The 12,713-nt window shown below is 44.3% G+C and overlaps 1 protein-coding gene across 1 annotated transcript in view; it reads left to right on the top strand.

The window, feature by feature from the left end:
* The first annotated feature begins 1,403 nt into the window (after positions 1-1,403).
* The window catches only part of egfra (epidermal growth factor receptor a (erythroblastic leukemia viral (v-erb-b) oncogene homolog, avian)), a 38,600-nt gene continuing 27,290 nt past the window's right edge, over positions 1,404-12,713 (top strand). Inside the window, exon 1 of the mRNA XM_062530111.1 lies at positions 1,404-1,652. Within this exon, the coding sequence (XP_062386095.1) occupies positions 1,574-1,652 (79 nt within the window). The 5' untranslated portion in view covers positions 1,404-1,573. The remainder of the gene's footprint in view (positions 1,653-12,713) is intronic.

Genomic DNA, 12,713 nt, shown 5'->3' with positions numbered 1-12,713 from the left:
TGTGATTAGTATTCCCATAGTTAGTACAGATAAATGTCAATAACGTGGGGCAGGGTTTCTCTCAAGCATAAAGGCAAGTCAGGCACTTAGGATACATACATTCATTCTCATTTAGTTCCTCTAACCTAGAATAATTTGAATTTAATAATCTGGTAAGAATATAGCATAGCAGTGGTACAGTATTTGTACAGTTTTGCACCATTGCAAATGTACCATGCAGGATGAATGTCTAGACCCAATATTAGGAAGAAAAAAACAGGTTACATGTAGTGGGAAGGTATTTAGAATACAGTTACATTTCTCACTTGAGGGGATTCATTTTTAAATCGTTATATATGTTGCCATTTCCTATAACCATACTCTCTATGCATCCCTCAGTCGGTTGCCCAAATAAAGTTGTTTGGACAATGTTTTGGTGGTGATATGTGACAAAACACCAATGTTCTGAACCTGGCATAGCCATCAATAATAGATGCAGATAGTATTCAGAACATGTAACAGAATTTGTACAAAGACATGTAATGACATGTAATGTATTAGTAATACCTAAAAATGATACCTCAAACAAGAATTCTAAAATGTTTTGGATCCAAGAACCTGGGGAGAACATTTCATAATCAATTGTACTGTATAGCACTGTCACGTTCTCTATCCTGTATTTTCTGGCAGGTGTGAAAGTATGTAAACTTTGGGTTTGACATCACTGGACATGGATTGACTGAAACATGTCTCCATGCTCATCAGCTATCTGGTAAATAATCCAAGCAAACTGTAGGAATGGTTATTTGTGACCTAAGTGACATTTTTTTTTCGAGTTAAATGTTAACGTGAGAGCAAATAGACACAACTTGCTCGTTTTATTGGTGAAAAGAGACTCATACTGAGAACCACTGGCCTAAAGATTTGTTGACACACGGACAATAATTATGAATGACCGATATAGCCTATTCACTGACTGTTTATAAGCTGTTTAAAAGTTCATGACCCACCTCAGCCCTCAGTGTTCCTGTTAATGCAAGATTTTGGCTATATCTCAGACTCAGACCACGGAAATGACTTTGACCATAATCTTCATCTGACCATCACCTTCATCCTCCTAGCTACTGACTTTGACTAAGTGAATTTATGCATCTTTTTCCATTTAAGGCATCCACCCACTCCAAAGCATCTTGCACAAAGTGACATCGAGCACACAGTCACACAGACATGGTCAGAGTCAATTACTTTTGACGAACGAACTTTTATACTGTTATCTGGAATTTATTCTTAATTGACTGCTGATAAACCAAACATACAACCGATCACTCGTTCAATGCGCGCTTTACAACGATCCTCCTCCGGGTGACGTCAGATACTCAGTGCCTTATCCCTCTCCAGCCAACAGTTTTCTCACTGCAGGGATTTTCAAGAGAGAAGGCGGAGCTGTCAAAGTTTTCTGTTTAGGGCTACACAAGTTTTGTAAGAAGTCGCTACCTTGAATGACACGTTTCGAACAAAAGTAATCCGATCGAATGCGGTGAAAGCATGGAATAACGAATCTCCTTTTCGGGACGAAACAACTGATGACAAAAATATGGCACAACTAAATCAGATTGGAATCATTGTGATCTTACTGATTTGCTTGGCTTGTTGTGCTACGCCGGAAAAGAAAGGTAAGCTTGCCTTTAAGGACCGATACATGGGTGTTGGATTCCTTTTGGGAGGTGGGATTTGATCGGAAAGTCAGGCTTGCCACAGTGGTGTCTGTCTGGCGCAGTGTCCGATGTGCGCTCATGCGATTAGTTGTGTGGGAAAGTGTAAACGGGGATTATTTCAATAAGCGCTGGAATGAAACAATTACAATTATAGTCAGTCGTCAGTGGGTTTTCAGCCTAGTCTGTTATTTGTAGGTTATGCGATCGCATGCCGTTCCCACGTCCCACTTTCAAACTTAACTTTTAGGCGTTGTAGGCGAGTCGAATGATTGATACAGAAATGGCTCTTGTTTAGCAACGAATATTTCAACTGAACAATCACAAAAGAATATAGAGAAAGGAGGGGGGTTTTCTTTACTAAAAGTGAAGAGACGAATGATGTATGTTTGATGTGTGGGTGTTTCGCAATTCACAAGACTTAACATAGCCTATCCAAAATCGAATAGCTGTCACAAACGTTGTTGAGATGGCAAGCCTGTAGTTGTTGGTGTTGGCCTTATCTCCTTGCGAACTTTACATACAATCCTACATTTAAATTTCTTAATCAAAGAAATAATCTGCGTGAAATTGTTTTTATTGCAAGTCTCCCTTTTTGCAGATAGCCTACTGTATTTTAACAGTTGCTTTTGGCCAGTCTTTAGTTGATCAGTGCAATCCTTCATTTGATATATTTCTATATATTTCTTGAGGTTGACCTATTTAAGCTGATGGTTAATAAACTGCCTTGTTCCGCCTGGTCTGAGTAAGGATTGTCCGCCCATGTGTACGCAGTTGCCAAGGTGGACAGATGGGGTGCCCAGTATCCAGGCTATTAGAATGAAAGGCCCTCTGGTCCTGATGAGACAGCCACTCCAAACGGGATGAAGGATGCTCTGCATCTTGACTTTACTCATTTCAGTAGAACATCACATTGCGTGTACACTTCTTGACACTTTTTTCGGATGGTGACAAGTTTTCAAAGTCTAGCAGTCTGCACATCTTGACGTTAGAGACACATTTGTGGTGTAGTGTACCCCCATTGTAAAAATGAATTATCTTAATACATGTATGGCCATTTATTTCAGTTGTAACAGTCAGCCAATTATCCCTGATTAGAGGAATGATTGGTATCTAATGGCAAAACCTGTTGAATTTCAGGTAAAAGACCATGTCAATCCTTTATGCAACACATGTGAAAGAATGCTTCCGTTTTTTAGGACACACTCACATGATATACTGTAGGTGGTATGCTATTGCCATTTTGTCTGTCAGATACTGTAATCAGGTAGAAATCAAAACAGTACACTCTCTCTCTCTCTCTCTCTCTCTCTCTATCTCTCTCTCGTTCATGCATACCAAATAAAACCAGACACACCCTGTTCATCTGGCAGACTCTAAATGAAGAAACAACACATAGGCTATGCATTACCGAGACTGTTGTTCAAAGACTTAAAAACTGAATTCAAAGTCATTGCACTTAATGATTCAGGAAGTGCCCTCAATGAGTTGCTTTGCCAAGTTAAAAATGTAATCTCACTCACTTTGATCACTAGACTGAAGTTATTCAATGATCAACCAGCTTGGAACCAGGCGGTGTGTGATTTTCTCTCAAACCTTCCTCGTGGAAACCTTCCATGGATTCAGTGAAAGGAGGCTAGAAACGGCAATAAAATAGCTGAAGTCTCACCAAAGAGCCCTTTTCTGAGCTAACCCAGTCGTCCATCAGGCCTCCAACAAAAACATCTTGGCCTGCATTCTACAAAATCATAACAAGTCTGTTGTGTTTGTGAGACAGATTTCCCAAATATTTCATGAGGGCTAAACAAAACGGACAGCGCTGTGAAGGCCCGGGCCGGGAGTATGGAGTGGGAATCCACCGTGTGTGTGTGTGCACTGTGTATGGGCCGAACACAAACGCATCTCTGAAGCGTTTTGGCTTGTGCTGAAGGTTGAGTTGTCCTGTGCCTGTGCTGTAGGTCTCTGCTCCTGAAGCTCCATGTTTGGCACCACATTCTCTTTTTTTTTTTGTGGACAGTGGAAACCTAGTTGCTGTGTTGCTGTTTTTTCGTCTTCCTTTGGCCAGAGGCTGAAGCAGATGTTCTTGTTATTGCTGGCCTCCTCATGACGTGCTACACAAGTACTGCAGCGCTGATACATGCCATAAAACAGAACACGCAAGCCGTTAGGGCCCGGTCTAATCACCTGGCTTTTTTCTAATGAAGCTAATCTTAAGATTTAAGACCTCATGTCGTTTCTTATATTGCAAAGCAGAGTAAAGTACATAATGAGATTGAGCTGTGACTGTGCTATGAGAAGGGGGTCCGAGAATTTGATCAAATCTGATTTGTTGCAAAACTCCTCGTGTGCACTCTGTTGATAGATACTCTGTGGTGGCGCTCATCAGGTATGATTTCAGTAGCATGCGTACTGTACGTAGGAAGTGAACATCCATTTGGGGGCCCTATTTCCTCTCCTAATGGTGTGAGGAGCTGGGGGTCCCCGCCACGGCATCCTGCGTGGATCCGTGAATTCATTTCACAGAAAGTTGTTATCCAGAGCCAGGCACTGTGTGTGTGTGTGCCCCTGACTTTCCAGCACGACTTTACATTATAATGCAATAGGCCTAATATGCTTTTGAGCAATCAGCTCCCACATCAGGCTCACAGGAAATGGACTCAGTAAGGGCTGTGCTCTCTCTTGCACTGCAGATCACTGTAGGCTATAGTGACAGGTGTAATTTTCATCAGCGTTCATCCTGAATGGAAATAGCAGCGTTCCTATTTAATTGAAATTACCGGAACACCACCTATAGCCGGGTAATCAGGAGAGGAGTTCAGCATTTGCTCAACTGTTCGTGGCGTCTTCTTCACTGCCTTTACTGGCAGGAGGCACTTGCCTTGAGCTAAAAGATAACTTAGAACTAGAATAAAGCTGTTGGGATCAGAATGTTTGTTTTGCATGTCTGTGTTGCAGACGACGTGGAGCTCCAGAGTGTGGGTGGGTGCAATTTTAACCATGTGTTTGGTTAAGAGTTAATTGTTTACACTTGCACAAATCAAAGTTCTCCCTCAAAGGCATATCTTAATACCAGGTGTATTGTTGAACTGACGCTTGACTAATGCCTGATGGTTTTCTGTCTCCTACCACCCACGCCCTCCCCCCACTGCCCCCCCCCCCACTCACACACACACACACAGACAGACACACACACACACATCATTTGATTACTGTTTGCATAGAAACCGCGTTCCATTTTTTTTTTTGCCTGAGCACCTTCTCTAGTTTTATGTCCCCAACGTGACACTCTCCTGCACTCTCCTCCTTCCGTTTGCCCTCCGCCCGTTTCCAGGGCGTTCGGCGATGATGTGTTTCCAGGGCCCGCTCTGGCGTAGCGGAGCCTTCCCAGTGGGGTAATTGGTGGCAATCCTCGGTTACCTGGAGGCATCAGAATGCCGGTGAGCTGAGACCACTCCGGGCGCTCTCTCCTCCTCTCCCTCGGCCTGATGGCCTTCCCAGACGAACATCTGCTGAAGCGGTTGGAGCCGCCGAGGTCCAGAGTAGCTGATGGGAGCGCTTGGACCTCCTGCTTTGATAAGCTATTAAGCAGCACTGTGAAATGGAGGGCTATGGACGTCGAGGAGAACAATGGCGGTTGTTCAGTTGGGTCCAGTAGTTCTGGCCACCACTCTCGGTGTGAGCCCGAGTCTTAAATGTAAGCCATATCCTGATATAAGACAGCACAGGCCCCAGTGAACTATTTACCAGGCACAGAGGGAAAGTTAAACGAGAGCAAGGACAAAGTCGGCTTCCAAGCTAATTTGCCTGCTGCCACATTAGCTTCTGCCTTTGACTCTCTCAAAGGCTTTCTCGTCGGTGAGAATTTTCCAGTATTATTCCAAGCTTATAATCCAAGAACAGAAACAAACTGAATTCATCATTCTTGGTCAACATTTTGGAGTCTTGTTGTCATGTGAACACAGAAAGATGTCTGCTTGAGCGAAACCGCTTTAAGATTTTGAGAATCTAGGACTGTCTCCCAAAAATAGTACATTGTTGAAAGGGTGAGAGCTTTGGAGTTTATGGTCTTTCGCTCTTTCCATGATTGAATGGGCCTTTAGGGCCATTTGGTTGTTTGCAGTGGAAACAGAGTTGGCGTCGTTGGAACTGGAAAAAGAAGTTGTCAGTCACATCTCATTAAGTGCACAGCCATTTGAGTCAGTCATATTTTGCACAACCCCCTGTGTATTTTCTGCTTATAACTCAGTGGCATTTTTAAATGAACATGTTACACTGAACAGAAAAGGGCTGTTTCTATTCTCACATCCACATCTGTGTGCTTATGAATAATCTTACAGCCAAGACTGCTATAGCCACAACCACAATACAAGTGACAGGTGTTAACGAAGGCACTGTTATTTTAAGACCTATAAAAACTGAGCCATGGTGTTTATTATTAGGCTAACTGATATGCTCTCCAGGGGTAGATATAGAGAATGTTAATTAATGTTTACTTCATAAACAAGCTTAGGATACAACCATCCAAAAGCACAATCATTTTACAAATCCAGCAGGTTTAAACATGTCCAAGTAAATAGTTGTCCAAATATTTAACTACAGTAATGAAGCAAACAACGGCATTCGTTTCATAGGTGAGCATTGGGAATCTAATAGTGCTGAGGCATACAGTACATGTTTGCCATAATATCAGAGTGTGTACAGAGGTGACCTATGTTCCTCATACTGACAGTTTCCTCATGCCGCTTCGTATGTTGCTGCATTTTATCTGCAGGGTTTGACACCTCAAAACATGCATTAAAATTTGATGGGTAGGCCTACCCTATATATTCCATATGGAATTAGTTTTGACAGGCTGAAGATTCTGTAGGTAACCTGAGGTTTCTGTCTGCATTTCCTCTCTCTCTTTCTCAGACACACACACACACACACACACACGCTGTCATATACTGCATCAGTCTCATATAAGGTTTTCGTGTTTACTCCTGCCTATGTGATTCACAGTGTTTGTTCTTGTTCCCAAGAATTTCGGATGCTGAAACGTATTTCTGTGGTATTTTCTGTTTCTACATCTGTGTTATTGTGTTGGTGTCATTGCTCACAGGCATATGACATTAATATGAAGACTGTCGATCAGTTGTCTGAAACGTTCCAACATTTCCATGGAAGTGGTTCCGATTGGTGGATGGAGCAATAACGGGCTTCCAGGACGCTCTCTCCTGCACCGCTCCACCCCTGACTCAATATTTGGGCATTCTCTCCCTCCCTCCCTTTCTTTCTCCCTCTTTCTCTCACTCTCTCTCTCTTTCTACAGATTTCTGACTCATCTTTTCTCCTCTCTTTCCTTTAAAAGGCCATGTTTTCTTCTTAGCTAGCACCTGCCCGGTAGCATAATGTCTCAACGACCAACATACAGTGCCCTCAGCATTCTGTATGCGTATAGGTTGATTGTCAGGTGATGTATATTTTCCAAGACATCTGCTGAGGGGTCATGCCCCAAGATGCCCCTCACATATGGGAAACGCAACGTACACTGATGGGTGTGTTTATTGTTCTTTATCCTCGGATCTGTACAGGGTGTAAACAACGGGGGGTAAACAACAAACAAGGTCTAACGGCTTTAGAAAATCATGACGTGAGAACCCCCAATAAAAATCAAAGGTGTTCTTAAAACACATGACAGGGAGTTAAAGCGGGGAGATCGGGGCTGTTTCTGCGTTGTTTGATTTGTGTTTAAAGGCTAATTTGCCTTGTAAGGAGTCTACTGTTGAGAATGCCTCTCCTGAAAGACTCTGCCAGAGCTGATCTCATAGATAATCTGCCAAAGGTGTAATTGAAGTGTCTAAAAATATAACTGACCCAGCATAAATCTCAGTTTTAGTAAACTGTATTTCCCCACTTCTGTTGGCTTCACGCTGATAAAGATCATGGATATATTTGGTCCTCGGTCTGGCTTTCCCTGCCGGAGGCATCTCTCTCTCTCTCTCTCTCTCTCTCTCTCTCTCTCTCTCTCGCTCTCTCTCTCTCCACCTTCGAACTGAATCTGTGGTGTGTATGTGTGAAAAACAAAAAACAGGCACCATGTTCACATGCCTCCTTTTAACCTTCCTTCACTTTCACTTTTGCTTGACTTTTTTTGACTTTCTCGGAAACTTGCTTGCACTCTTAAAAACGAATGTGTTGGAAACAACACAAACTGTGTTGTCCCTATATATCTGGACACAGAGATGTGTTAAAAAAAACAACACAAGCTGTGTAACAAAAACTAAGCAATGTGTTGGAAATAACACAAACTGTGTTGTCCCTGTCTGGACACAGAGATGTGTTGTTTTCAACACATTCATCTTAAAGCAATAGTTCGGAATTTTGGACATAGGACCTCATTTCCAACTCAGTCTGGGTGATATAGGTCGGTGAAGACCATTTTCAGTGAATTTCTGCCCTTCCTATGAGTTGCAGCGTTCATCTCGTGCTAATCTGGTGCCAAGATAACGCAAGTCAATGGTAACATCCAGCCTGCCACTGAAAACACTCCACAGAACACCCGAAACAAATACATTTTAACGTCAGACTATCGATGCACATGCCTAGTGTTGATAGAACCATGTTAGAAATAAAACGAACCATGCATTGCATTGCAATAGCCTACTTTGTTCCCTGTATGGCAGTGGCGGATTGATATTGAGAAACTAGTCCCTCAAAATGTAATAAATCATTGAGTTGCAAGGTTAGTTTTATTTCTAAAATTATTCTATCAACACGGACATGTATATCGATAGTCCGACGATTTAATTGACTTGTCTCGGGTGTGCGGTGGAGTGAGTAAGACTGTTGTTTATGTCAGACTGATGTTACCGTAGAAATGTGTTAGCTCAAAACCAGCGTTAGCAAAGGGGGACGCTGCAACTGAAGGAAGGGGCTAAACGCGATAAAAACGGTCTCCACCGACCTATATCACCTCGGTAAAGTTGGAAATGAGGTCCTATGTCCAAAATTCCGAACTATTCCTTTAAGAGTGTGGGTTTGGGAACGTGGTGAGACAGCCAAAGCTTCCTAACAGTACACCAAGCAAATTGCTCTTTCCTAGTCAATAATTTCACCACTGATTACTTATTCAGTTTATACTTTACTGCTTTATGTGGCCATCCATTTATTCCCCTGAAGGAATGTGGCGTGAAGTCTCCTTTAATGATTACGACGGACCCAGCTAAGGGTCACGATCTGAGGCGTCCAGTCAAGTAGCCAGTGTTTTTCTAACTTCAACTGATTGTGGCCAGTCTGACATGGCTGGGACTGATAGACAGCGGTGTTTGGTCTAGACTCTTATCGGTTTCAGCACGGTTCCCCTCATACCCAAGGACAGAAAAGGACGAGGTGTAGCTCTGTGTGTGTATCCACTAATTGTGCCGAGTGGAGATTCCTCCTCATGTTCCTGCTGTCACACGTCTCAGTGTCGTTGAATTGCCCCTCAGGCTATTGCAAGAAGGTAACCCAACAAAATTGATGCAAATGTTCAGCACAAATATGCTCAGGCTAACCACATATTTGTAATAGGAAAACAACTGGAAAAGCACACTCCTTAGAGGAGACGGAACGGCAACTGTTGAGAAAAAGTCTGTTTCAGAAGCACTGAATGGGGCACTGCCCTTTGCAGTAAGTCCCCCTTTTCCATAGAGGGTTTGTACCTGCTGTGGTCAGCTGTGAACCCACTCATGACCAGGGGTCTTTGTTAAGATGAGAAATTATTATTGTCCTTGTATGCAGCATTCCTCTCTCTCTCTCTTTCATTATTTCTCTCTCTGTCTGTCTGTCTGTCTGTCTCTCTGTTTGTCTGTACGTCTCTCTCTCACTCTTCTCTCTACCTCCCCCCAACTCTCTCTCTCTCTCTCTCTCTCTCGCTCTCTCTCTCTCTGTGTGTGTGTGTCCTCCTCCGGAGGCTTGCAAAAAGTCTGAATGTACACTGACATCTCCCTGGCAACCATTACCTGATAGCACAAAAGGGGCATTCTTCCTGGATTTGGGATTGCCTTTTCAACAGGATTAACTTTCAATGGCACCCTTGCCATGCTCTGTTTACCCTTGCATTCGCTAACTCTGTTGTTCTTCCCCATTGTCAGTCCTGTGGTCGAGGGACATTTATTATGGCCGGCAGGCCCCTGGCTGCCACCAGCCAGAATGGGAGTGGATTCGCAGGTTGGCGCACAGCTGAGAAACGGCTCAGAGGCATAAAGTGACACATCCTGCCCCTCGCAGACGGCCTCTCGTCAAAGGCCGTCTGTGTGCTCAGGTCCAGGGTCCTGAGGAGTGGGCGGCTTGGATTTCTCTCTCTCTCGCTGCAGGAAGTTGAATCACGGCTCCCCCTCTCCCTGGAAGATAATGTGAACCAGCAGTGTGGATTAGGCGAGCGACTTCCGCTAGATAATGAAGAGGGCTTAGTGTGTCGACTCGGTTATTAATTATGACTGACTAATGAAGCTCACTCGATTACAGCTCCTAATAGACAAACTCATAACATCCTCCTTGAGTCACGGAGCAGCTTCTCTCTGGATCTGATCATCACTCTCTAAGCAAATTGACCCTTCAGTTACATAGCCCTGTTAGCAGAATTGTCTTTCTGTCTTCACTTTTGCCAATGTGAGCTGTGTAGGTTGTATATGTAGTTGGTGTATAAATCTTTACTAAAGTGCGTTTGTGAACCTGAGTCATGTCAGGTGATCTGTAGGGATTAAGGAGGTCATTTAAGTGGAACAGACTAAAGCGTGTGCCATGGATAGCAAGTTAACAATTGAACAGCGCTGCCCTCCCAAGAAGGCATAGGGCGCCTCTAATTTGTCTTTTAATATATCCTCCCTTCCTTCCTCGGCCCTCGTTCCCACTGATATTGATTAAGAATGATGGGGCAGCAGCAACAATAGTCTATCCAGTGTTAGTTATAGATCAGTGGGAACGAGCCTGGAGGACCGAGAGAGGGAAAACAGCCTACCATGTCTACTTTCTCTACTTTCTCTCTGTGGTCCAAATGCACTAATCGCATGTGCACATGTGATATAATTAAAAAGCATATCCCAAATGTTTTCCTAAAACATGTGGAAACACTCTCCATTACAGCACATTTTGATGCTCTATAATTAAGCGTTAACAAGAACCCGCACTAAGTATTGGTGTTCCCCACTGATTGGTGAGTGGAATCACATCTATTCTGCACCTACGTATATGTACCCAAGTCCTTTTATTAATTATTCCTTAAAATAATTCAGACTTGTGATTTGTTATTATTACACAAGAGTAATGGGGCTGTGATTGTAAAAGTGAAGTTGATCTCACAGCACAAAGCGCAACCCCTCTGCTCCTACTGCTCTCTGCACTGAATAACACGCACATTAGATATCACTCGTTTAAAATGTGACACATGCAAAATACGATCCTTCATTTTTACGGCACCTTTCTCTTGGAAAGAGAAGTTTTCACTTGGAGTCAGTTCTGAAATACAATCAGTTGGAGTCCCGAGCTGCACACTGTAAGGTTGTCCCCTCTTGTCCAAACCGGACATTAGTCTCTCTCGAGCTTAGGAACGATAGACAGACTTGCTTGAGTTACACTGGCCGTGTCTTACTGTAGCTTTAATGTAGATTTTGCCTCTTGTATGAACTCTTCTAAAACTACAAGAGGGTTGTTGTTTTCTTTTTTGTTGTTTTCTTTTTACTGTATAATGGTACAGTATTTGTATAAAAATATAGACTTGGTCCAAACTGATACCACTGTTGGAGGACTTTAAGGAATAATAGCTATTCCATTGCAGAATGTTTTCCATGAGTGCGTGCAGATTTGAGAAAAGCTTTTGTAAAAATGTTGAAAATATCCCCTGTGTATGAATCTGGAGAGAAGCCAGCCGGCCAGATTAACTCCCACACAGAACCAGATATTTTACCCACTGAAGCAAAGCCGCACGTATAGACAACTGCAATCCAGAGCTTCTGAGATTTTAATATTGGAGCTCTTGTTTCAGCATTGAGACGTGATTATCCTTTGGCGAGTAATCACCCCCCCCCCCCCCCCCTTCTGTGTATCAGTGGGTGATTGGGCCAAGCTTAAATGGGGGTCAGAGGTCAACTGCGCAAGTTAGGTGGTTTTCATAGTGACGGGCCAGAGCTATGCTCGGAATGCGCCGCGGTTGTCTACACAGACGGCTGTGCCTGACACTGCTGGGAGAATCCCTGAGGGGTGAGGGGTGGAGAGGGGTGGGGAGGGGTGGGGGGCTCACCGTTATTATCTCCTCACCAATTGACCGAAACGTGTCCCTGCAGATTAACTGATAGAGAGTGCCCTTCCTCCAGCAGCGAGAGGACAGAGTCGGCCCACTGCGTTTTTGTCCATTCACAAGGACGACGCGGGGGATAATGACAGGCTAGAGGAGCTGCACTTAGCGTGCGGCGTGCGGTCAGAGCTCGGCCCGTGAGTCACCTGGCTGCTTTATGTCTCACCTCCAGCTGATCTCTGATGCGCGCTCTCTCTCTCTTTCTTTCTCTCCCTCTCTCTTCCTCTCTCTCTCTTTCGCTGACATCAGATGGCCAGGGGCTGGACTGCAGTGAGAACGCACAGCTCTCGCACGTTACGGCGTTCGCACCTGCTCGCAGCAAACGATCTCTTCATGTAGCATCCACCATGCTGTGCAGCTGTGTGGCTCGCCGAAAAAAAGCACACATGACCTGCTCTACCCCCCCCACCCCCCACCACACCCCACCCCATCCGCTCTCTCTCACTCGTCTCTCTACCTCCCTCTCTCTCCCTCTCTCTCTCTCTCTCTCTCTCTCTCTCTCTCTCTCTATCTACCTCTCTCTTCTGCTCTTGATTTTGGACCGGAGGGCCTCGGGCTGCTGCCATTGGCTCGGTCGCTATTTAATCTCCGCTGGCCGGGGACGGCGGAGATGCGGAGAGAGAGGCTCGTCGTCCTCGTCACAGGAAATGGCCCGGCAGCTTTGCGCGCGGGGAGCGCAACATCTGTTCCGCGGGAACAATGTTGATGTC

This window comes from Sardina pilchardus, chromosome 2 (genome assembly GCF_963854185.1).
Source record: "Sardina pilchardus chromosome 2, fSarPil1.1, whole genome shotgun sequence".
Classification (NCBI taxonomy): domain Eukaryota; kingdom Metazoa; phylum Chordata; class Actinopteri; order Clupeiformes; family Clupeidae; genus Sardina; species Sardina pilchardus.
Note: the sequence above shows the minus strand (reverse complement) of the source record. Positions and strands in the feature narration are given on the sequence as shown.